Source organism: Cardiocondyla obscurior, linkage group LG02 (assembly GCF_019399895.1).
Source record: "Cardiocondyla obscurior isolate alpha-2009 linkage group LG02, Cobs3.1, whole genome shotgun sequence".
NCBI classification, from domain to species: domain Eukaryota; kingdom Metazoa; phylum Arthropoda; class Insecta; order Hymenoptera; family Formicidae; genus Cardiocondyla; species Cardiocondyla obscurior.
The window spans coordinates 9,080,982-9,106,144 of NC_091865.1; the positions used below are offsets into that span (position 1 = coordinate 9,080,982).

Consider the following 25,163-nt stretch of genomic DNA (forward strand, 5'->3'; position numbering starts at 1 on the left):
TCTCACCGGTTCTTGTATTACTCTCACTCTTTCTTTCTTTCTCTTTCATTTTTCTCATCTGTCCCTCTTCCTCATTTTCTTTCTTCGATCCACTCGACCGTCCCTCTTGTTCTCGCTACGTCTCTCTCGTTTCTCTCTCATTCTCGTCAACGTAAAGCAACGTCCTCGTTGTACGGGGCTTCAACGTGCGGCGGCCATCTTACATACCTGAGCCTCCGCATTGCTCGTTCCTCGAGGGCAAAAGGGAGAATATCTCAGCAAGACGACGGTGGGATGCGCGAGGCGAGTCGAAGGTGGAAGGATCGCGCGTGGAAGATGGTGAGGAGGGAAAACTGGAGAGGTGAGTCGAGCGAGAGTATAGGAGAGGAGAACGGGGACTCACGTTGAAGCAGTGAGCCTTAAGAAAGAGCGAATGGAAGGGAAAGACAGGTCTACGCGTGACCGACAAAGAAATCTGTACTCTTAGATAGGTAGTGGTATGGCAAAATGGTAGGGGGTGAGGAGAACGGAAAGGTGGAAGATGGGAGATGGGAAAGAGGTACCAAGGTAAGAGCAAAGAAAATGAGCATTCGGGCGAGGAAAGAGTAACTAAGATAGGAGATCGAACGTTTCTTGACACGAAAGACAGGGAGGGAAAGAGGAAAGAGAAAGGAAAGGAGCGATGTTGTTAAAAAGAGCGAGTGAGATCGTCGTGGAGCGAGGAAATGTGGTAGAACTATAGTGTTTCTCAGAGCGGACAGAGAAGGTGATATCGATAGGCCCTTGCGCGGGTTGGTCGGGGCAAAAGCGCAGATAGAAAGAGGGAGAGAGAGGAAAAACGGAGGTGCAAAGAACGGGAAAAAGATGAAATGGCGGAGGGAAAGAAAGAGGGCCCGATCGGAGAGGGACGGCGTCAGCCTATCTGAAGAATGCTTCTCCAGGCAGCGGCGAGGTGCTGGGACCGGCTCGGTTCAGTCGAGTCAGGTCAGCCCTCGGGAAGGCGACATTCTTATTCGCGGTGCTCAGGTTCCGCGTTCTTTCGGGGCCTTACGTCGCACTCATTACGGCCCCGTTGTGCTTCGCTATTTGTTCGTTATTCTTTATCTTTATTATTTTTTTTTTAATTCTGTTGCAAGTTATATTATTAATTGCGTGTGACTGGACTACGTTTGCCGATAACATTTATCTCGCGGCGCGCGTGCGCGCACGCGAACCCGTCTGTTATCCGTAATATTGCCTCGTAATTGACGAACTCGAGGAAGTGCTATATCGCGTAAATTTAAAAAGACTTTCATGGATTAATTATTAAACACGTTTGTTAGATCTGTACTCTTCTGATGACTACATGTACGTCGTAAAATCGTATTCTTTTTTTCTTATGCTTTGAATATCAGACTTTGGTGTTATACCCCGAGCTCTTAATAAGAGAAAGCTTAAGAATAACCAGCGAGTCTCCGCGCGTGCGAATTAAAACCGCCAAATTCGTAAAGATTGCCGATCGGATGTACCGGCGACTTCGACACGCGCGATTAAGAAACGTAAAATTCGTAAAACGCTCCGATCAAGTTAACCCGGCATTTCCGGCCGGTTTTAGATCGTCGCGGGTGCCATCCTCATATTCGATTGAGGCATAAATTTTAGTATAGCAACAGCCGGATATAAGAACAGCGGTCCGAATGCTGTTCGCGGACAGTTTTTACTCGGAATAACGAAGCACGTATCTCCGTCTGTGAATTTATCGTACGCATAAGTGTATCACTAAAGGAAGTAAGCGCTTATTATCTCCGCAATTCACCTACAACGCGATCGGTCCGAAGAACGGATCCTACCGGCTGCGGTGCAACATTGGTGTGCTCTCGTCTTTGTGCAGTGTTTTTATCGCGAAATAATCACAGGGGTTAATCTTTAGTGATAAATTAGTGAATTCCGAGGGATCTAAGTGTTTTGAGATATAAGAAAATATAGAGATAGGCCGCGAAAAAAGTTCGTGTTACGCGTACCATTTCTCATTTCAAAAGATTTGTCACTTGGAAGATGCAATATGACAGACCGAAGTACGTGACGTAAATGCAGGTGTTTACCGTGTAAGAGCTGAAATAGGAGAGCAATTTTGAAGATAAATTTATTTCTAGATAGGGAAGAAAGAATAGATTTTCTTGATTTAAAGTCGAGGTAGCAAATCAATAATCGAAAAATCGTCCGAAACGTTCCACTCTCGCGCTCACGAAGCATTCGCGAACATCCGCAGACGCGCGTTTCGCGAGGCGCGGCTCTCGGAGGGTCACTGCCCCCTCTGCCGGGTGAAGTCTCTTCTCGTATACACTTGACTTTTAGCGGCGAAGGAAAGGAGGAGCAGAGGAGAAGAAAACGAGAAAGAAAGAAGGAGATAAGGGAAGAAAGTGCATGTATAAGATCGAAAAAGAGAGAAAGGAACAGACTCGAAAAAGAAGAGGAGAAAAGAAGACGGAAAAGAAAGCACCCACCAGCTTGTGAGTTTAAATCGGGACTCAGGTCCTGGTAAAAAAAAAAAAAAAAAAAAAAAAAATGCGACGCATCGCCGGACAGAGGACGGCGGTTCACGTCGTCGCGCGCGATTAATCTCCGTCTTTGGAGGAATGTCGCGATACGTGCAATGCGCTGGCACGTAGATGCGGAAGACGACAGGATTATCGTTGGTCACGACCATGAAGAGGAAGAACGACAGGTAGTGCGTAATCGGAGCGCGCGATTTTACGCCTACGACAAGTCACCGTGAGCCGAGATTTGGCCAAGGCAGGTGGGCGTGTCGTGGTGAGAAGAGATGATCATAAGAGAATCGATGATCCTGACCCTGCTCCTGGGACTACTGTTGGTGGTGAAGCAAAATGGCGGCCAGGTCGTCAGCCAGGATGCAGCGGCGGTGGCGGCGACGGCGACGGCGACGATGGCAGTGGCCGCGTCCAACGACTATTTTACTTCACGCAACCTACCTCAAAGAGCCACGCGGTTAGTGCCACGAAGGTCACCAATGTTGCCGCAGGACAGTGGCACAGCGATGGGTCTGGCGATGCAGAGTAGAGCGGTCGACACGCGAGTTCAGCTTGAGATTAAAGAAGGCGAGCCCAAAGGCACCTTAGTCGGTAGGATACCGCTGAAGCCCGACTTCACTTATAGATTTAACGAGCCGCCCCAGGAGTTTGTGCTCGATTCGGAGACCGGCAAAATAAGAACGGCCAAAATTCTCGATCGCGAAACTCTCAGCAGTGATCGATTTGATCTTGTCGTGCTTTCGAGTCAACCGACTTATCCGATTGAAGTACGAATTCTGGTGCTCGATGTCAACGATAATAATCCAGAATTTCCGGAGCCTAGTATTGCAGTTAGTTTTTCTGAATCAGCTGTGGCGGGTACCAAGCTATTGTTAGACGCTGCGACCGATCGAGATACACCAGAGAACGGTGTATTAGACGATTATTTTATTGTTGATGGAAATACAGATGGTAAGTTTCGTTTAGAAGTAACAGGAAATCCTACGGGTGAAACGTCGTATCTGCATCTCGAGACTACTGGCAAGCTTGATCGGGAACAAGTAGAATTTTATTCGCTCAATGTCTGCGCTCGTGATCGCGGTCGACCACCACGACTGGGTTATCTGCTAGTAAACGTGACAGTATTAGATGTGAATGACAATCCGCCCGTGTTTCAACAGAGCGATTACGTGGTAGCGTTGAACGAGAGCGCGCCAGTCGGCACTAAAGTACTGACGGTGCATGCTACTGATAAAGATTCGGAGGATAATGCTAAACTGACGTATTATTTGCCAGATAATGAGCGAAAATTTACAATCGATCCAGAGACTGGTACGATCACGACGGCCGAGCCATTGAAATGCCCTCAGCAACGTTGCACAGTGGAACAACCAAGCGGCGGTTGCCCTAAGAGCTGCGTCATCACGGTCTTCGCTCGCGATCATGGCTCGCCTAGACAAGATGGTCGTACTTACGTGACAGTGAACGTATTAGATGCAAACGATCACGATCCTGTGATTAAATTCAGCTATTTTCCATTAAATACAGGTTCCGCTACCGTCGACGAGAACGCTGCCAAAGATGCGATTGTCGCGGCGGTATCTGTGATCGATGACGACGAAGGTTTGAATGGTAAAACCAGTGTAGAGATACGTGCTGGCAATGAGCTGGGTCATTTTCGATTGGAAAAGATGCAGAGCTTCGACATCGTACGCGTCGACGGCCGGTTGGATCGCGAGGAAATACCCAAGTATAATCTCACGGTGGTCGCCACCGACAAGGGCACGCCGCCGAGATCAGGCACGGCCTATCTCGTAATTCATGTAAACGATGTCAACGATCACGAGCCCGTATTTCAGCAAAGCGAGTACTCAGCGGTGTTGTCGGAGCTCGCGCCGATCGGCAGTTTCGTCGCCAGCATCTCTGCTACAGACGCGGATTCTGGGCTAAATGCGCGTATTTATTACGAATTCGGTTCTGGTAACGAACAAGGATGGTTTAGCATCGACAGCGACACTGGTTTAGTCACGACTACGGCTACTTTAGATCGCGAAATTCAAGGTAGTATTGAACTACACGTGTCGGCACGAGACGGCGGGCCGAATACTAAATACGCATCCACGCATCTCAAGGTAACGATTCTTGATGAGAACGACGAGAAGCCACGTTTTTCAGAAAATGTCATCGAGGTCACTTTATCAGAGAATACTCCACCTTACAGTCAAGTAGCTACTCTCACGGCTGTCGACAACGATCAAGGTACCAATGGCAGTGTTGCGTATAGTTTACACTCCAGCGTTTCGCGAAATTATCCCAAGACTTTTGCTTTAGACGCTCTAACTGGTCAGCTAACGACGATGGTTGCTTTAGATCGAGAAACAATAGCAGCATACAAAATTCTAGTGATAGCGAAGGATCAAGGCACGCCGGTGCAATCTTCGACCGCTACTGTAATGCTAACGTTGGAGGACATTAACGATAACTCGCCGATTTTTTATCCCTGGAGATATTTAATGTCAATCTCCGAAGATGTTCCGATAGGTACGACAATAGGCAAAGTAATGGCGACCGACGCCGATGCTCGGGAAAATGCTCAAGTGAGATATACTTTAGAATCTGGCGGCAAAGGTCTCTTCATGGTAGAAGAAAGAACAGGTGAAATTATTCTGAAAGGCTCTCTACATGCTATGCACGAAACTCTTTATGAATTAATTATTTCGGCGAAAGACACTGGCGATCGAGTTGCAGTCAGAAATGCTGTAGTAGAAATTATACGCGAGGAGAATTTAGAAAATCTTGAATTTGATACTTATAACGGCTATGAATTTCGCGTTTTGGAAGATCACGGCGATTGCGATTTAATTTCGCCTAATAATCGGGAGGTCGGTACCGTGCATGTTTCGCAATACGTCGACACAGATAAAGTAAGATACGCTATAGTATTTGGCGATCCTAAGAGCAATTTTAAAATTGACGAGAACACTGGCGTTATAAGCACCGCTGGTTGTCTGGATCGCGAACGTGTCGCATTTTATAGTTTGCAATTATCAGCGCGTGCTAATTTCGCGTACGGACAAACAACTGTCAACATTACTGTGCAAGATATTAACGATAATCCGCCAAAATTTCCTAGAGGTGAGCGAGGCGATGAAATTTTTCTTCGTGAAAATGCGGCGGTGGGACAAGAAGTGTGCCTGGCTCGAGCTAAGGATCGTGATACTGGCGCCAATGCGAGAATTGTTTATTCTCTGACGCATAATCCGGACGGGCAATTCAGAGTCGCCGAAAACTCGGGCATTATCTACTTAGACAAACCGATTCGCGCACCGCCTAATACGATTCTCTATTTAGAAGTAACAGCGACCGATTCCGGTAAACAACCATTGTCCGCCCAGCATCAAATCCGTGTGACGATAGAAGACGTTAATGATCATACACCGGTTTTTCGGCTGACTAGTTACGAGACTTCGCTGCCGGAATCCACTCCAGTCAACGAGCGTTTTTTTTCGCTAACAGCTCAAGATGCGGACTTCGGTGCGAACGGCAGAATATTATACAGCGTTACCGATGGCAATGCGGAGGGCCGCTTCGGTATCTTTCCGGATGGCCAGCTATACGTAAAGAATGCGCTTGATCGTGAAGTACGAGATTATTACGCACTCGAAGTTACCGCGTCCGACCAGGGCAGTCCATCACGAAGTTCCATGGTACCTGTCGTGGTACATGTAATTGATGAGAACGATAACGCGCCTAAATTTACTAATAGCAGTTTCAGTTTTCATTTACGCGAAAACGAGCCACCCGATACATTTGTAGGTAAGCTACTAGCCACTGATCACGACGTCGGCCGTAACGCTGATCTCATGTTTTCGCTGCCAGTCAATCAGCAGGATTTCGTGGTCGATCCGAGAAATGGTTTTGTTAGATCGTTGCGTGTATTTGACCGCGAGCTCTTAGTAACGAATACCGGCGGCAGTTATATCAATCTGGAAGCTACTGTTACTGATAATGGCATTAATCGTTTACATGACCGTGTTAAGGTAACGATTTATATCACCGATGTTAACGACAATGTGCCACAATTTCAGCGTCTTCCTTATCGACTGCAAGTGAGCGAAGGCGCACCGATTGGCACGCAATTATTACGAGTGTACACGACCGACGTAGACGAGGGGTTGAACGGCGATGTATTTTATACGTTAGAAGATGGTAATCAGCACGGTCAGTTCACGATAGATGAGGCCACCGGACAGATCTCGCTGTTGAAAGAGCTCGATCGCGAAACATCTGACACTTACGTACTGACCGTCGTGGCACACGATGCCGGTTTGGAAATGCGACTGTCATCTAGTGCAACCGTTCACATCGAGGTGCTCGATGAGAACGATAATGTGCCGCGCTTCGTCGACAACAAGTTAAGAATCTCCGTGCTGGAAACCACGTCAACTAACACCGAGCTATTGCGTTTCAAGGCCACCGATAACGATCTCGGGCCTAACAGCGAGCTGGCATTCTCTATATCGGCAGGTAATAAAAGAGATACGTTCTTCATCGATCCATTGACTGGTATTCTGTACTTGAAGAAGCCGCTGGATTACGAAGAGCTCGTGCGTTACACGCTTAATGTCACATGCAGTGACGGAGGTCACCCACGGCTCAGCTCGGTTACCAGCTTGACCGTCGAGGTGATCGACACCAACGACAACCCGCCAGTCTTTCCAAATACAGCAATAGTGCGTCAAATACGTGAAGGTATTCTAGTACGAACGCCGATCGTTACTATAACTGCCGAGGATCCAGATTCAGGAGACAACGGCGTAGTAAGTTATTCGATTCTCAGTCAAGATCCGGAGGACGAGGTGCGACGTTTTGGTATCAATCCATCGAGCGGAGTGATTCATACGTTGCTTCCGATCGACCGCGAAGAGGTAGACACTTTCAAGTTGGTGGTGATTGCTACTGATCAAGCGCAGCCGCCAAGTACGCGTCTATCCGCCGAGAAACTAGTGATCGTGATAGTCGAAGATGTTAATGATAACGCGCCGATCTTCACCAGCATGTCGGCGGTGGTGTTACCGTCTCTACGAGCCGGTAGCTTTAATCAACAATTTTCAACCAAGGACGTCGTGGTTACACAGCTGATTGCTCGCGACCTCGATTCTAGCACCAACGGCTTAGTGACATACGAGTTGCTTCGTTCGAACGTTAATTACTCGGATATGTTTCGTATTTATCGTAACACCGGTCAGCTCATGATGAAACTTCCGCAAGCATCCTCGAGAAGTGGTTCCCTTGAGCGTGCCTTGAAATATCAGGTAGGCGTCCGCGCGACGGATGAGGCGGTTCAGGCAGAGCGTCGTTCGTCCGAGACTTACGTGACCTTAATCGTGCCGGGCGAAACTGGCGACGATCAGCCCGTTTGGGAACATCGAGGTCAGATAGAAGGTAACGTCCACGAGAACGAACCGATTGGCACTAGTATTTTGCGTGTGAGTGCGCGTAGCCGTCGATCCACCGTGGAACTCGAGTATTACGTGACGAACGTAACTGCCGGCGACGGGCCTCAAGTTGATCGGCTGTTCGACATCGACACGAAGACCGGCGTCCTGTCCACCGCGGCCCAGCTCGATCGCGAAACCGGCGTTCAATGGTACGAGGTGGAGATATATGCCATCGGCATCGCCGGCACCAGGCCCAGTACGACGTCTACCAAAGTAAGTCCGCGCCGCTTGGCTTTTGATTGATCGTCTTGGTGATATTAATGATGCTCCCTTCGTCGGCTCCTGAAAGATATTCGGAGCTTTTTGTGCGGCGTGCCAGCTCGTCCCGCACGCTCGTCTCGTGTAATGTAATTTCTCGATTGCCGGATAAGACCCCTTCTCGCGAAGCGGCCGTGCGAACAGATGAATCTGGATTGTCGTTTGCGACGCGAGATTCGCCGGGGATATTATAATTGCTGAATTGATACCGCGCGAGATAGATTTGACGGTATGATTGGAGCCAGCGTCATTGAAACGTTTCTTTGATTTGATATATAATTTCTGTACATTTTATTATTGCTATTTATTCTTAAAAAGCATAAAATTCTTGTGCATTATCACATGCAGTGCGTAATAATGAATCTAATAATTAATTTTATTTTAATTCGAATGATAAATACGATACAATCTTGAACATTTAATTTCTTTTCTTTCACACGTTTTCATCACCGTTACATTTGTCAAGTAATCAAAAACACAAATTTATGGTAATTATTTTATACGCATGATTAATTACTCAGAAGATATTAATGATGTATTAAATACTGAAACTTTTTATTCGGCCGGTTGCACTAGATACATGTATAATTTTCTTAATAAATTGGTAGAATAATTTTTTTTGAGCCACGATATTATTTATGAGATACATATTACAATTATAATTATATTAATTGTTATTAATTTTAATTTAGATTAATTAAAATTATTTATGCAATTAATTTGAAGTAAAATAATTATGCGAAACTTAACAATTAATGGTGAAGAAGACCCGTGACATAATTTTCATATTGTTAAAAAACTTACAATCTTCGGGAGGGAAACTTTATTATCGCTATTATTTCTATTCGGCCTTTCTTTCAACGCTATCCCATTCATCAATTTCTCCTTCTCACTCTCGATGACACAATAATTAGAGCGGCAACGTACGCGCGTCGCGTATTTCCCTTCGGAGAAGCGATAATTCGACCGGCTGAGAATTGCGTTACGCAACAATACCCTTAATGCAATTAAAGCAGGCGGTAGAGTGACATAAAGAAGGATAAAGAGAATAAGAGAGAGAAGACGTGATGAAGAGAGGAAAGCAAAGAAGATTTTTTAGAGATGAGAAGCGATGGATGTGGAAGGACAACACGCGGGGAAAAGAACGTGCTCCTTTCGCGGTAGGGACAGAAGAAGGATGCAGAGAAAGAAAAAGAGAAGGAGAAGAAGGAAGAGACGAAGGGTGAAGGGGATCGTGAATACGTACGGTTTACAGCCGGTTCAGTGCTGCATAAATAGGGCTTAGGACCCAGGACGTTTTCTCAAATTACAGGGCGCGTTTCAAATTTATACGAAAGCACCACGCCGCGCCGCCACCGCCACCGCCACCGCCACCGCCGTCGTCGTCTGGTCTCGTTTTATTAGAACGAAGCATATCCTAATTAATTCCAACTTTTTTACCCTGCACTTGTACAGGTTGTCTCGCAAATTTGCAATTTTGTCTTTAACGACAAAATTTTCTGGCAGTTTGACTAGTTATTTTATTATTTTTAATTGAAAACGTTAAAGCATTAATATAGTTGACTATTTTAACATGTATATATATGTGGGAAAAATATAAAAAAGCACAGTTGAAAGAGTTCAAGAAAAATATCTCGTTAGAAAAGAAATTAGAAAATAGAACATTATAACGTTCGACATAGTACTATTTATTTGAAAAAATTATATTTCTCTGCTATTTTTGTAGAACTAGAATAATGTAATGCCAAATTTTGATTAGTAGAAAGTCAGAAATTAATCGCAGGTAGGCGCAGCTGCCCTGTTCTGTTTTTATATTTTGCGTAAGAGCTACCTAGAAAAGGGAATTTCGAAATTGGAGCCCTTGTTTATGGTACCGATATTCTATCTGTGCTCCAGTCCTGCTTCATCTGGGATTGAAGGGCAGAGAAACAGCGAGAGACAAGGAACAGACTTGGTTGTAACGGGAGAAAAAGAGAGAGAAAGAGAGAGAGCGGCAGAGGAATAAACGACAAGATGAACCGCGTGCCAGGAAATCAACTCGGATTCGAGTTCGGGCCTTTGGCCCCTCTCTTTCTCTCTTTCTCCTCACTCTTCTGATGGTTCGAAGACTTAAGAAAAACTTGATCTCGGACGAGCGAGTGCAGTCTTTACTTGCGCGCGCCGGAGCCTTAGGACCGCTGAGAAGCGCACAGTTGGTCCCATCTGTACCCCTGGTGTGCGTCAACGCCGCTTTATTCCTGAAGATCCTTCGCCCTTCCTTTCCATCTTTTTCAAGCTGACTACCGTCGCCCTTGGCTTCCCTTCGTTTTCATCCACGCGTTTATCTTTTATTTATTTATTAGTTTTTTAAATTTAATTTTTTATTTGGTAACGCTGCTTTCGAGAAATATGATTTTTTTACGTTACACGTTATATCCTGCCTTTTGCTATTATAGTCGAATATCAACCGATATCGTTATCAAGGCAAGAAACAAAGAATGAGTTTTTCCTTACTTTTTTCTCAAATAATTTTGTAGAGATCTACTCGAAAATTAAGATAAGATACGATCAACCTTTTAATAAATCTTTTATACTTCCTCTGTTAGAGATTATATTTTTAATCGTGGAAAAATATTTTCTTTTCTCTTGTTTCTTTTTTCTTCTCCCACCTTGGCCATTCGCTATGGGATCTGCGACTCTTCGGGAATCACCGACTGTAGGTGGGACGTTTTTGTTTCGTTTTCGGGGCGCGTTCTTTTCTGATCCCGCGCAGCGTCTTCGTGGCCTCCCGGGGCCGTCCGAAAACTCGGGCCGCTTCTTCTCCCCCGCGTTCACGGGCCAAAACTGTCCTCTTTTTCATCTCGCGGACAACATCGCCAGGCTTCGTTCACGTCGACGGCTTTTTGCCAGGCTCTCGAAGATCATCGCGTAGCCGCGAAGGCGGTGCACAGAGTCATACCGTCGAAACGCTCAAGCATCGCCCTTTGTCTAACCCTTTGTACGACGGCACTTCTATTTGCGAAGGCCGCGCTTCCCACGAAGCGTGACTTCAATTATCGCGCAATGGGGTTCGCGTCTGGGTCCAGAGACGTACGGCGAAGTATATATCCCGCGATGCCGACTTCAACGCACGTGTGTTCGGCGTTCGTGCCTCGAGTTCCCTCTAACGCAATCATTTTCTGCTCACGCTGGATACTCGACTTCGAGATCCATTAAATATACACTTAGTGTCTCGCAATTCTATTGGATATTCTAATTCCGATCTCTCCAATTATTATTAATTTTTCATTTGCAATAATTTTAAAAATTTATTTTTGCTTAATATACACTTTTAATAATTAGCTGCGCGTTCAAACTTCGAGAACAGTTAAGGATCGTTTAAAAATAAATTTTCACTATATGTCGCATTGTCACAAAGGTGTAACACTCAAATCGCTAGCCCACACGTCCGCGGCGACCGCGGGTAGATTCCGCGCGAAATGTAAGCGTGTGATACTCATTTTTCGAGTCGATAAATTTATCTGCGGGACGGGACGGAACGAACGTAATGTCAGCACTAACGTACGCGCGCGAGAGAGCGGGAGCGTTTAATAATAGCCGGCAATAATTACGTCGGCCGTAGTGATTAATAATGCACGGTTAAACGCGTTAAGCCCCGCAATTAACTCTTTCTATTTCGCGGTCTCGCGCGACCGTTACGCGATCGCCTCGGCGTGTTTGCAGATTATTTGTTATCCGTTACGTCGCACGAGAGCGAGGCGAGGGTGCGTGCTACCCCTGCGCGACGTTGTTCGTAAAATTATATCGACGCAGATTACAGAAAGCGAACGAATTCCCAGCGTTACATTTATACAAAGCGTGCACGCTGCGCCCGATCCGACTCGCCGGGATAAAGAAAGAAACGCGGGAGAGATGGCATCTTTAATGCTACGCTAATCTTCTACTCTTGCTCATCATCATCATCCGCCGCTGCCACCACCGTCGCCCTCCGTCCTGTCTGTCTCGTCGCGCCGTTGTTCGCCTGCTCGTAATCACAATCGTCATCCCGCTCATTTTTCAACGTCTTCTTTAGAAGTGCATGGCAAGAAAAAGAATTGGGACAGGGACAACCAGGAGGGTGAAAGAATCGAATCAACAGGCGCCAAGTGTAGCGAGATTTGAGACGTATTGTTCGTATCAGCTTATCACCGAGACTATAAAAATTGCTTACTCCTCTCTTTCTCTCTGGGTACAAGTTTTTTAATATCTACTAAATATCCTTTCTCGTTTGCCAACGCTAGTGATTGACGTACAATCAAAATAGATTTTTTTATCAGCGTCTTAGGTCAAAGTAATTAATAGATGTATATCATATGTATAATTGTTGACATTTATTATAATATTACGGTGTATTGCGTTATATTTCGCACGCGTGCAGGTTTCTATTATATTCGTATCGCAATTTCGACGTGAAATCCGAAGTGGCCATCTGTCACAGTCGTGCGTGTGATATGATAGATACTTGAATATTAATCTCCTCCATTTCGGAATACTGAACGCGCGCGAAACTGTCAGATTTGTCAAATCACGTTTGTCCGTTTCTCGCGTCTCTCCTATGGAATTAATTTCCATAACCCGCACGGCGGAGATCACCGCTTACGAAATCCTTGTCAGTGAGGGGCGTCTAATTGGCGACCGCCTCGCTTCTTGTGTAACGGATTTTCGATTGCGCTCCTTAAATTCGCGGCTTGCAAAAAGCGAAGCTCTCCTCCTTCTCCCCTTCTCTCTCTCTCTCTCTTTCTCTCTGATACTCTCGCGACCACCACATCGAGGAAATATACGCGCAATAGAAGAAGCGATATCGGAGTAACCGCGAAACACAGCCGGATATGTCGGCTGATTATAGCCAGACGCTAATGAGAGAACCCGCGGACGATGTTACGTATGCACAGCCCAAATCGACAAGTAATGCGTGCCTTAATTAATTCAAAAACGGTACCGACGATGACACTGCGCCACGATAGCGGCTGCTGCGTGATCGTTTTCGCTGACATTTCGAAATATTGCAGTCATCGCAACATACGGTATTACAACGGGAATCAACATAATAAGTCTGATAGTATCGATAATTATAGCAGTTACTTTTATTTAAAATAAACCGCGCGCTATACTGTTGCTTCTTCTACGATGAAGATTACCATTTTACATTTAATAATTTTTTGAAATATTAAATTACGGATTTATGTTCTCTTTTCTCTTGAGCTGCATTTTTTGCAGTTTTAGCTTTACAGGTCTCCGGGACGGCCATTTTTTGTAACTGCTTAGTTAATTCTATAGCCATTCTTCAATATTCATTGTGCTTGTAATTTTTACCTGCTTGGTCGATCACGTATTTAACACGGGCGCATCCATTATTGTACAGCAGGCGGGTTTTCTATTGATTGTCCAGGTATCGAATATTCTTTAACAAGAGGCCGGTCATAATCCTGCGTTGTACGGTGCTAGATTTCGCAGCTGAAACCTATTCATCGGTGATTTCTACGCGTTAAGTAAAACCGCTCTTGAGGCAGTCTCGTAAACGATTGAGGATCAATTCGTGAAGGAAATCATTCAATCGACTCGTACTGAAAAGCTAAAGATTAACCATTCAAAGAATTTTTCACTTCAACGTTCAGCGGAGTTTTCCACGTGTTAAAAAATTTTTAACGTTTTGTCGGTCGAAAATCCGTACCGCTTTTGACTGAAAATCGTGGAATCTGATAATTTAGGTTGAAATTTCAAGTATTCGTGAGACTAGCGTCGCGAACTTTGTAGGCATTTTAGAGGAATGAGAAAAGGGCCAGTTGGGAGAAATACGTTCTAAATTAAAAAGTGCCGAAAGATCCGAGTCTCCGAAGACGCGAAGTGACGTCGTTACGAGCCGACTTGAGGGAATCACTCATTACACCACCGTGACCGGCGAACAAGTTTTTACGAGCATCCACCAGATTATAAGAGAGCAAGGCGATCCGAAACGAAAGAGTCCTGACTTACGTCTGTATCCGGCGATCTGTATCCTTATGCGATTTAAGGAACCGCGGCCGGCAGCCACGTACCGCCGAAAAAGCCCCGGATTACGGACATTATTCAATTATGATGTCATTAAGAGCTTGTTGTGCTTTTCAAAATGTTATTGGTCGGTCTCGCCTTTCTTTTTTTCTTCCTGGAAACGAACGAATGAGTTCCTCAGCGACGAGAGAAGATACGTTTTGCAGAAACAATTAGCCACGTACATTATGAAACTCCATTTACTTGCGCGAAGAAACACTTTTTTCTTTTTTTTTCGCCCGCGAAATTACGGCAGAAGCTAATAAATAAGGGATTTTTTAAGAAACATTATTTGTGCACTTATTTAACTTGAAATATGAAGACAATGAGTGTAATCGTCGTTGCGTGTATTAATGAGAGGGAAGCTATACACATATATGTATATATACACACACGTGTATAATTAGATATCAAATTTCTACGCGACAGTAGTAATCGCAATTAGGAAACGTTCTACGGTGAGATGGAAATGTTCCCACAACTTCGCCGTCACGTCAGTTCCACTTATTAGAGTTGTCTCTCGTCACGTCGTTGATTTCGCTAAAACGACTTTAATTACCCGGTTGAATCGGCGGAAGGAACGTACCGCGATTTTTGCGCGACGACAACCAACAATTCCGGGGATGCTTCTTTTAAACGGCGCGGTGAAAAGAATGATTCCTCGAAGCCGGTATCTTTTCATAATCGGGCGACCTTCGCATAGTGATCATTCCTGAGAACTATGTCCTCGATAAAATACTACTTGGCTGATTCTCCGCTTTTTATCGCAACTGGCTCAGAAGCGCGCGCTCGCTAATGACCGTCAGATACGGTGGTGGCTCGCCGTTTCGGGGGACCGAGGCGGGCTCTCTCTCGCGCGAGCACACGCATCCACGGATTTCGACCAGAGGGCCCCGGGACCGAAGAAACTCGCGCAAAACTCGTCCGATTACGCTCGGCCTGTTCCTTTTCTCTCGATAAATCCGGACGGCGCTCGAACAACGCCGCGTGATTATTCGCTAATTGTGAAAATTGCGCCTCGAGTCTGCCCGCATAAAGACCTAATCTCGCGTGGTACTAAGTACCTGGGAATTTACGATCGCGACGTCGCGATATATTATACATCTACCCCAGTATTCAATTCACAACACCATTTCTCGCGCGCCGAGCGAATTCACAAGTTCCATACGGATACTTACAAGAGTACACGTACACTGAAAAAGCAGATATAGCGTTTACTGCGGCAACGGCAGCAGATATAGCGTACGTGACCCTAGGTGGCCAAGGGAAAGAATCGAGAGGACGGGGGAAAAAATATTAGAACCGCGGTACACTTTGTGAAATGCTACATACGCTAGCTTCGTCGCCGAAGCAAACGCCATACCTGTCTTCCACTGTACATACACAGCCTCTGCATCATCGTATGGCTTTTGTGGCGGCTTTAAGAAACAAACTTTATTACGGACAGGACGTTCAAAACTCTGCGTTAAAATGCACGTCTAATTTTTTTTTATTTTCTTTCGTATCTTCAACGCTGAATGTGAAAATTCCAAGTTTCATTCATCGCACGAGATTGCGATCTAATTTCTCTGACGTTTTCTACGCGTGTTTACAAAATTCCAGCGTGCTGTGAGGTAACAACTCCATCCAATTACTTTGCACAATTCCCTCGCAATTCTACACAGATTAAAATGTATTCTCACGTAAGAATGTATTATTCGGCATTAGTTAAAATTATTCACTTTGAAACAGAACTCTGTCTATGATCTTATACACCGAATATAGATTTTATAAAATAATTTACATTATAACGTGATTATTCTCAGCGTGCAGTGCACATTAAATTATATATAGAAACCCGTTCCAGATTCTCTCTTGTCGTTGAATTATAAATATTAAAATAAGCTTAACATCGGTATTAGTTTCAACGATCGCATCTTCGCAGCGACTTAAACTCAACTTTTCACGGTTAGATAAATCCCGAGGCGGCATATCCGCGTGTCGTAACCGCACGATATTTTATTCTTTCGGCACATTATCTCGCATAAAATTGATATATCACAAGACTCACGTGAGTATACAACGCACGATCGCGATTATTTAATAAGCACGTGAGGAACGTGTTGTGAATCGGATTTAGCGATCGGTACCGAGTCAGCCGGTTTTGCCGTGTTACGATTTCGCTCTGGCCGCGAATCGCTTCTCGTATCCGAGTCTGTAATTAGTGGTTCGTAGATTGCGGGTGTATGCTCATAAAGTGTTGATTCGAGAAAATAAAATCGCAACTCTCTTAATGCATTCTCCATAGAGATAACTTTTTTTTCTTTAGTGGTGACGATTGGGTGTCATTACTTCCTTATTCCGGATTAAGCGATCAGGTAGTTACGCGATCTTATAGACCGGAACATTTTACTGGACATTTTTTTTTTTTTTTTTTTTTTTTTTAAATACCTTTTTACCTCTAGTAGCAGGTAGCGGCGCGATAAGGAGTGCGAGGGGAGACACGATCGCGACCATACGTGTAACGTAAAGTCAAATGACGTATAGCCACCGGAGAGAGATTTGGTTTCAAGTTTAGTCTGGGGCTCGGGTCCAGTTCCACCGATGATCACCGGACCAAGGTGCTTGATTTACATTTATTTAGGACCTAGACAAACACTTGGGACACAAGAAACACGAATCACTACACGTCTACCGTGCTCCCGAGCAGTTTCATCAGTTGAATCCTCCTTTCGCTCCTTCTCACCCTCCATCGTCACACTCGTTGCATGTTTCTCAGTCGTCTTCTCTTCACCGTCGCGGACCGATCGTGGCGATTAATTTTGAATAAACAGCGTCTGGAAATTGTATCTTAAACGACGTAAGGTTCAATCTGAAAGCTAGAATAAAAGTTATTTACAGAATATTTTATTGTTACCAAGCCAAATATTTGTCAAGTTATTAAAATTAAAAGATTAAGCACGTCGACGAAACTTTCTATGAGAGGCACACCAATAATTTTTTTTCTTTTTTTAATTTTTATCAAATTATTATTTAATAAATATGAAAAATCGTATACTATTACGAATAAACAAGACCGCAGTAATATTATATTCGTATATTGTTCGATCGTTGTTAATAGACTTGATGATTTCCCGATAAAGTTTTCTAAACTATTCCGTATCCCTTGACCAAATCAGCTTCCACGTATAGCTCTGGTCGATGGGATACGATGAACTCGGGCTCCTTATCGCGCTTTTCACTCTCACGTAACCACTCATCCGTCGGACGGTTTGTCCACCGCGCAGAGATGTCAACGTGAATTAGTGTTGGCGCAGTAGAAAGGAGAAAGAAACGCGCGCTTGTCCTTTACTCGAGGAATGCAGATAGATAAGAAGGAGGAGGACAGAGAAAGAAACGGTGCTAAAAGAGGAATTAAAGAGCAAGAGAGAATAAAGTTGCATAAAGAGAATGATATAAAAAGAGATAGAAAAAGAACGAGAAAATTGAAGAAATATCTAAAATTAAAATAACGAGAAAGAAAAAAATAAAAAAAGAAATACAATTGCATTTTTTATGAAAAGAGAGAACGGTGGAAAAGAAAGGTGAAGAAAAACTGGGTTTTGTCAAAGATAGGATTAACTAGATCCATCGTCCGCCAAAGCGAGACTCTTTTCATCTTTGCTGGACTTCGCTCGACGAAGACGCGAAGAAGAGGGACAGAGGCGCGACGAAAGCACGACGGAACGACGCACGATCGAGAGGAGAGTAAGAGCAAGTCGAAATTCTCCTGCGTGAGGACTCTCAAAAAAGCGAGTGCGAGAGGTTGAAAGAAAAAAGAATGAAAGACGATGGCGGAGTAAAGGCTCCTCATTTGTCTCCCTCGTTCGAGCGGCTCGTTCTCTTCTCTTCTTTCTAAGTCAATCGCCTCAACAGCATATACCAGTCTTATACCATTTCGTGAGCACGCCCTTCGTTCAACACATACGTACTTTTTCGCTTCTTCATCTCTCTTTCTTTCTTTCTTTTTTTTTTTTTTAATCTAAATCCAAACTTCTTCTTTTAAATATAAGTAGCATATTATCTATTTCTAATTATTAAATTATTATATTTTTTAAATAAAATACAATATTATATATTTATTCCAAAATATGTATAAATTTTTCTTTGTCTCTTTTTTTATTTTCTAATTTTGGCCACACTAAACTTTGATTTCTCATTTAGCTTGCTTTTAATATTTTTTCGTCTCCATCTACCGACTTTCTCTCTTTCCTTTTCCCTGTCCTCCTATCTCTCTCTCTCTCTCTTTCTTTCTCTATGTCTTTTCTTTCTTGTACATTCCTGTTCCCTCTTTCCATCGCGCGATACCTACTTCCATTCTTTCTCTCGACGCACTTGCCGTCTCATTCTCTCTTTCCTTTTCGTTGACGTTCCTCCTCTACACTTTTATTCCGACTTTATTTCATCCTCTTTGCTCTTTCTCTCGTCTCACTTTGTCTCGCTCACGTGCCACCTTTTCTTTTCGTTCGTCTTTCTCTTCCACTTCTCTTTCTCTGTTTCATTCTCGCATACCTCTCATTCTTTGCCCCGAGTCTCGTGCTCTTTCTCACTCGTTTCCGATATCTCCTCGCTTCTGCGCTCTCTTTTCATTCCCTACGGTTACACTTCTCTATCCTCGTCTCTAACTCTCTCTTCTCTACGCCGCTCACTCTACAAATGTATTTCCCTCTCTTCTCGCTCCATTCAAGTACGATCGTCTCGCTTCCTTTATCTCACGCGGAGTTCATATTTTCTTCTCTGCTTCTTCTGCTACGCCTTCGGCATCCTCCGTCTCACTTTTCTCCCCTCGTCCCCATCTCTCGCTCGATCCCACAAACGTATTACCTCTTGTTCCTAGTCTATCTTCATGTTTGCCATTCTCGTTCTCCTTCTTTCTAACACGCGTGAGAGGGCTTTGAAAAGTCTTTGGTTAAAAAAAAAAAAGCAAAATCCACAAAATTTATTTTTAAATAAATTGACGTTAACTTTCCAATATCGCTCCGACGTCTCTTCTGCGGAAACGTGAAGAGACGTTATGAGAGACAATTTTGGCACGGTCCAACGCAATCTATTAGAAACGAGATCAAGACGAGAGTGACGGCGCTTGGAGGATTAAAGGAAGACGTGTGCGCAGCCATGTAGAGGCAGGAATGCGAGAAAATGCATATTCGCGTGCCATTGTATTCAAATTGACCCGTCGCTTCTCCCGCGTTTCTCCGCACGTCACACGCCGCTGTCATTATTTTTTCTCTCTCCTCTCTCTCTCTCTCTCTCTCGTTTTTTTTTCTTTTTCCTTATCCTGTCTCGATCTCGGCTCGTGGACAAATACGCCGTCGCCCTTTAAAGATCGCGTTACCCACCCGATGCCCGCACGTTCGCCATTAATTCGCGTGAATTACGTCCTCTTTAAAATTATCGGACTCGAGGGAGTTGCAACAAAAAAGAAAACTCTTGGCACGCAAAGGAAATCATTTCCGCGAAAACGAGCCATGAGATTGAAATTTTGAAGGAAAAGAAAGGAAAGCGATAATGACTGATTTTGCGAGAGGAATTAGCGAAATTTGTTTGTTTGTCGGATCTGAAATACTTATTATTTTAATACACGCGTTTGTGTTTAATTTGATTTATGATTGGTTAATATAAAATTTCGTATGTATTCCTCGCGAAATAAAACGACGGATATAAACTTGTAGAACTGCGATAGTAACGCTTGGAAAAGAATCCGATAAACATTGTTGCATACATGACGCGTTTATCGTGCCGGATGTATATGGGCCTGCTTTATATTTTCCTTATTATGGTTTTTAAGCGGGCTTCCACTCACCGCAGGACATTTACACACGCTCGTCTTTTAACGGTTCTTCCGCATTATTTTCGCGGAATGTCCGGTATCACGAGACTGACATTAGTATTGCCGCTGCGAAAAAATTCATAAAGAGAAAGTGAAAGAGAGAGAGAGCATTTGTGTTAAAAAAAAAGGAGTAATTAACGTTCCACGGGAATAGTAATTCTCATCAACGGAGAAGGGCTTAGGATAAAAAAGAAATAGGTAGATAGGACCTATAAATAATTAACAAGGATGTTCTTCTGAAGTTTAGCGCCGTCGTGACTGCATGATTAAGATAAGGAGGCTCGAAATCGGCTAGGAAGCAGGTAATAAAACGGCCGAAGTTTTCGACATTGCGCTCAAACTAACGGATCTAAACGCACTTTTCCAGGATTATGTTAAAAGGTGGTAATGCGAGTGGCGTAAAGTGACATAATCTAAAATATGTGACAGACGATACAATGTTAAAGAACGTTGCCAGAGCGTGACTCATGAAAAATGTATCCTCGCGATAATTACACAAACATGGTACGGAGCAAGATTTACTCGCGTTAAAATGTATATATACTTAGCGAACAAACAGCGAACGCGAATATTTATAAACAAATCAATCACTGCAAAAATAACAAACGTCAAAGAATCTTTTTTTTTTTAATGTCATATTTAGCTTTTTGTCAACATTTTTCTTTTTAAACATAAAAAAAAATTTATTGCGCTTATTAAACAGAAAGCAGAAAAGAAAAACCGGGCAACGTAGTTTGAAAATCGATCGCGGGCGTGTAACATCTCTCTGAGAGAGCTGAATGCTCTTCCACATTTTCGTTAAGAAGAGATAAGACGTGGTCCGTCGCCGCGACGTCCGGCCGCCGTGCGAGAAGGGTAAGACGTAATGTGAGGCACGCACACTGCCGATAACGTTCACGTATGTGAGATCGAGGGCGTGGAGCCCCTGGGCTTCACCGACGAGGCCAGAGAGCAGAGCACGAGAAAGAGCGGGGTGCGGCAAGGGAAAGCTTAAGGGGAACTTATACACCGAGGCGGTACACGGTCGGCTTATCGGGCATACATCCTCGCTCGCAGATTAGCATAATGTCTGCCGCAATGCGTAGGTACTCTCCCTTCCCGCTATTCTCCCTCCTCGCTTCTTTCGTTCTCTTTCCATCTGTTGCCTCGGCTCGCTCTTCTGCCTTCTCTTCTTTTCCCCTTTTGCCTTGATAGTTCTTCTCTTGCCAGAGCGGCGAGAATTCCGGTATCCCGAGAGAAGAAGCAGCATCCTCATCACCATTGAACGCGACTATCGGCTACGCAGCCTCGTTCCATCAGCCGCGGATACCCGCGGCGATAAGCGCACGCAGATGATAAAATAATAGTAATAACGGCGGCGATAATTACGACGATAATCGTTGTTGCGTCGCGGCGAGAGTAACATGGGCGCGTTACGTTATGACGAAAATGTCACAAAGTAATGCGAGAACATTACTCGGTCGACCTTAAAAGAACGGAAAGTAGCCCTTGATAATCATCGTTCTGGTTAATCAACACTGTTGGTGTTAATTAAGTCCCAGTGGAAATCATTCCGCACGTCCCGTCGGCGCGATTCAAGACATTTTTGGCGCCGGTGTAATTAGAGGTGTGAAATTTCTTTCTCACATTTTTTTAAATATATAATTTATTCATGCTCAAAGATTAAAAAGATTATTTTTTGATAGTCCGAAGAGTATTGTTGCGTTTAATGGTAGAAATATAAACCGACGGCACAAAAGGCCACGTTTACGCAAGTGATTTTAACGCGTGTGTCGTGAGCAGATGATGTTGGCGACCCGAACCGCGTGACACGATTCGATATTTAGTAAATCATTATACCGCAGGAAAGATCGATCATGCAAGTCAAACTTAACTAGCTCGATAGATATCTTATTTCTTATAATGATTTTTTTTATTTCTCCATTCACTTTGCGCTTCCCAGAGTATAAGCTTCGGCGTAGGAAAATGTGAATATCTTGTAGTCCCGGCGCGTTTGCAAAGATATGCGACATATAAACAATCGGACTTGCGAGCGGATAACACACGCGAGAACTACCCGACTCCCGTTAGACGTCCAACTCTCTCAGCAGGTGAAGGCAGACACCACGCAGCCACCGCAAACGTTCCGGGATCACTTCCAAGGTTAATGATCCTTTTCCGAGAGCGAGTTCCGCGCGCAGGAATCATTAACACAGATCGCCGATTAAAATAAAAGCGGCACGAGACCACTCGCCTGGCGCTCTCTCGTCGATCCGCCCGGCCGGATTCGATATAATATTCATTCTAATTAATTAATCGCCGTGTGCGCGTTGTTGCTCAGCCCGCGTCAGAATGAATCTCACCGGCGCGGCAGCTGTCGACTGTAAATCGATTGCAAAACGCGATTCCGTTACGCGTTTCCACACTCTCCGCAATCTCATTCGTAATTTTCGTCCTCTCTTTCCATTGTCAAGTGGTTTTGATATACAGGGTGTTCCAAACCGCGTGTTTTAAAGCAACAAAACGAAAAATTAATTTAAAAGTCTCGTGGTCATTAAGTGGAAACGCACGCACTCAAATTCTATTTCGTTTTTAAATATTGTCGCGTATTTAGAACATTTAATTCTTATTGATTTTTATTTTTGATTACTTTTTATTATTTCTAATTTATTTATAGTTATTTAAACTCGGCTTGAATAAAATAAAAATAATTATTTTGATCAGGCGTAAGATTTTCAAAAAATTAATTTATTTAGTTTAAAAAAAAAAATTTTTTTTCTCGGTATGTGCAAACTTTTGTACGCAGAAGCGCGTGTTTGGCCGTCGAGAGTGCCTTCTGCGGGAACCGTGCTCGTAAAGAGCGTGGCCTACTGAGCATGCATAGCAACAATACATTTGGGCCCGCGCCAAAGCTGAGCACGACGGCGACGGGTTACGGCCGCCGGAATCGAGTTGCACGAGGGCCTGTCGAGAGACGCAGGAGAAAGTGGGAAAGAGAGAGAGAGAGAATCAGGCCCCGGCCTCGCTGCCACTGCTATTATGGCCAATAATTCATTGAGTGACTGTCAGGCCCGCCGCTGACCAGCTCTGGGTCTGCCGCACCCCTCACGTGCATTGTGTATACGGGGTGCCGCGAAAATATGGATTCGCTCGGTCGATGTCGCTGACTAAACCACCGTTGCATCCCTCCGCTTACTTATTGCGCGAAATCTCAAATTAACGCGGACTTGCACTTACTTCTCAATCGCGGTACTATCATCGTAAATTTTCGGAAAGATTACACGTTTACTGTTGATACGTATAATTTTATTATCACTCCTTTATCGCTACTAATCAACATGCGGAGTAAAAGTCGTAAATATTTTAGAAATTTAATTATGAGAATATAAATGAATAACAAAGCGTGATAGATTTTTTTTAATTTTTTAACTTTTTTTTTAAATTATCTTTGATAAAATGCTCTCGATATTACATAAATTCTGAGCTTCTTCGCATCGTATAAAATATATATATTTTTTTTTTTTAATCCTGCGCATGCCGCGTAATGTAATTTATTAAGTTATAAAATTTTATACTGGTACAAAGTTAAAGATGGAATGATGCTTGCTCGTATATAACTGACAATGTTGCTGATTGCGGTGAAATTTCTATCGCTGTCGGATTTTTGCTGTTGTTTAGTGCCTCCCTGACATTAAAGCGAGATGACCTAATTAAGAGCGCGAGCGGAGCTCGTAAAGTACATAATAGCGTTTTACGGGCGTGCCGGTGGTATCGGTATAATCGTTCTCGCGCGAGATACCTTCTCGCGGGAAATGCGTTTATCCTGGATCGCGTGCTAGATAACTGATCAGCGGCCGAGGAAAATTCAGTGGCGAACAATTAGAGATCACCGTTCACTTCTCGCTTCTGTAGGTTATCGCTACGTTCAATTAAAATTTCATTGCAATTTTTTTTTTTTTGTTACAAAATTTGTTTGTCTCTACGCACGTTTAATTCGCGTACGCTTGGCGAGGTGTATTTCGACTGCTTATTGACAAAAGTCGTAATTTGATTGTCGATTCAAGTGGCAATCTGGACGTGAAGGTGTTTAGGAGGCCGAATTAACAACCGCGAATAGCGCGTTGCATCGCACCGCCTTAAATTAACACCTTTGGCGCCTCTCAGGTACACTTAAATGGATTCCGTGGCGGTCATAATATCCGTTAATTAATTCGGCCGCGCGTTAATACAGAGTACTTCTCGCAGAATGGACGTCGCGAGAGATATCGTCGGGCAATGACGATGATAATAAATTGTATTATGGAGTTGGCCTTTTAATTAATTGCGCCAGATTGCGGGCTATACGGGTTGTATCTCGAGATTACTATGTCTTCATCATCTTAGTTGCTATTCGACGTAAGTAGCCGAATAACAATAATTTCGTAAAATTTAAAATAGACTTCTGGAAAAAGCCGCTTTGAATAACAACTTCGCACCGACGTCTCCTTCTGTAAAGCTTTATTTCAAATCTTGTTGAGGACCAAAAGCCTCAAAACGAAAATAGTTCGGTGTTCATCAGTTTATGAGGATTAAACTTCGAACTTTTAAGATATTCCCGAGCAAAATCGTGTAAACAAATGTTTGGATACGCTCTCGCAATGCCGAATGTAGAAGCGTAAAATGTAGTATTAAATCGATCGCTGGAGAAGCCTTTTATGGCCTTTCACTTGTGCCGATAAGTATCGAAAATGACGCACCCACTTTGATGCCGGTGGACCGTCGTTTATATCCGAGAAACGAAAGTTTATTTTTTTCTTATGTATTTATTCATATCATTAGAACAAATGTTTTCAAAAATCGGAAAATTAGCTTTTTTTTTTCGTTAAACTCGAAAGAAAGGCTTCGAGACGTCACCGTGCACGTGCAGATAAATAATGTCACGCGCGTATATCTCAGTAAAAATCAAATCTACAGATTGAAAGGGAGTGCACGAGTAAAAAGGGGTAAAGAGAGGGAGTTTCTTGGTGCAAAAGCCTCTCTTCCGAGAGACTCGAGGGAGACGTCGGG

General features: G+C 43.9%; 1 protein-coding gene across 1 annotated transcript in view; it reads left to right on the forward strand.

Annotated features, from left to right (window-relative positions):
• Nucleotides 1-2,779: 2,779 nt before the first annotated feature.
• The window catches only part of Ft (cadherin-related tumor suppressor fat), a 71,796-nt gene continuing 49,412 nt past the window's right edge, over nt 2,780-25,163 (forward strand). Inside the window, exon 1 of the mRNA XM_070673966.1 lies at nt 2,780-8,200. Coding sequence (XP_070530067.1) covers nt 2,780-8,200 — 5,421 coding nt within the window. The remainder of the gene's footprint in view (nt 8,201-25,163) is intronic.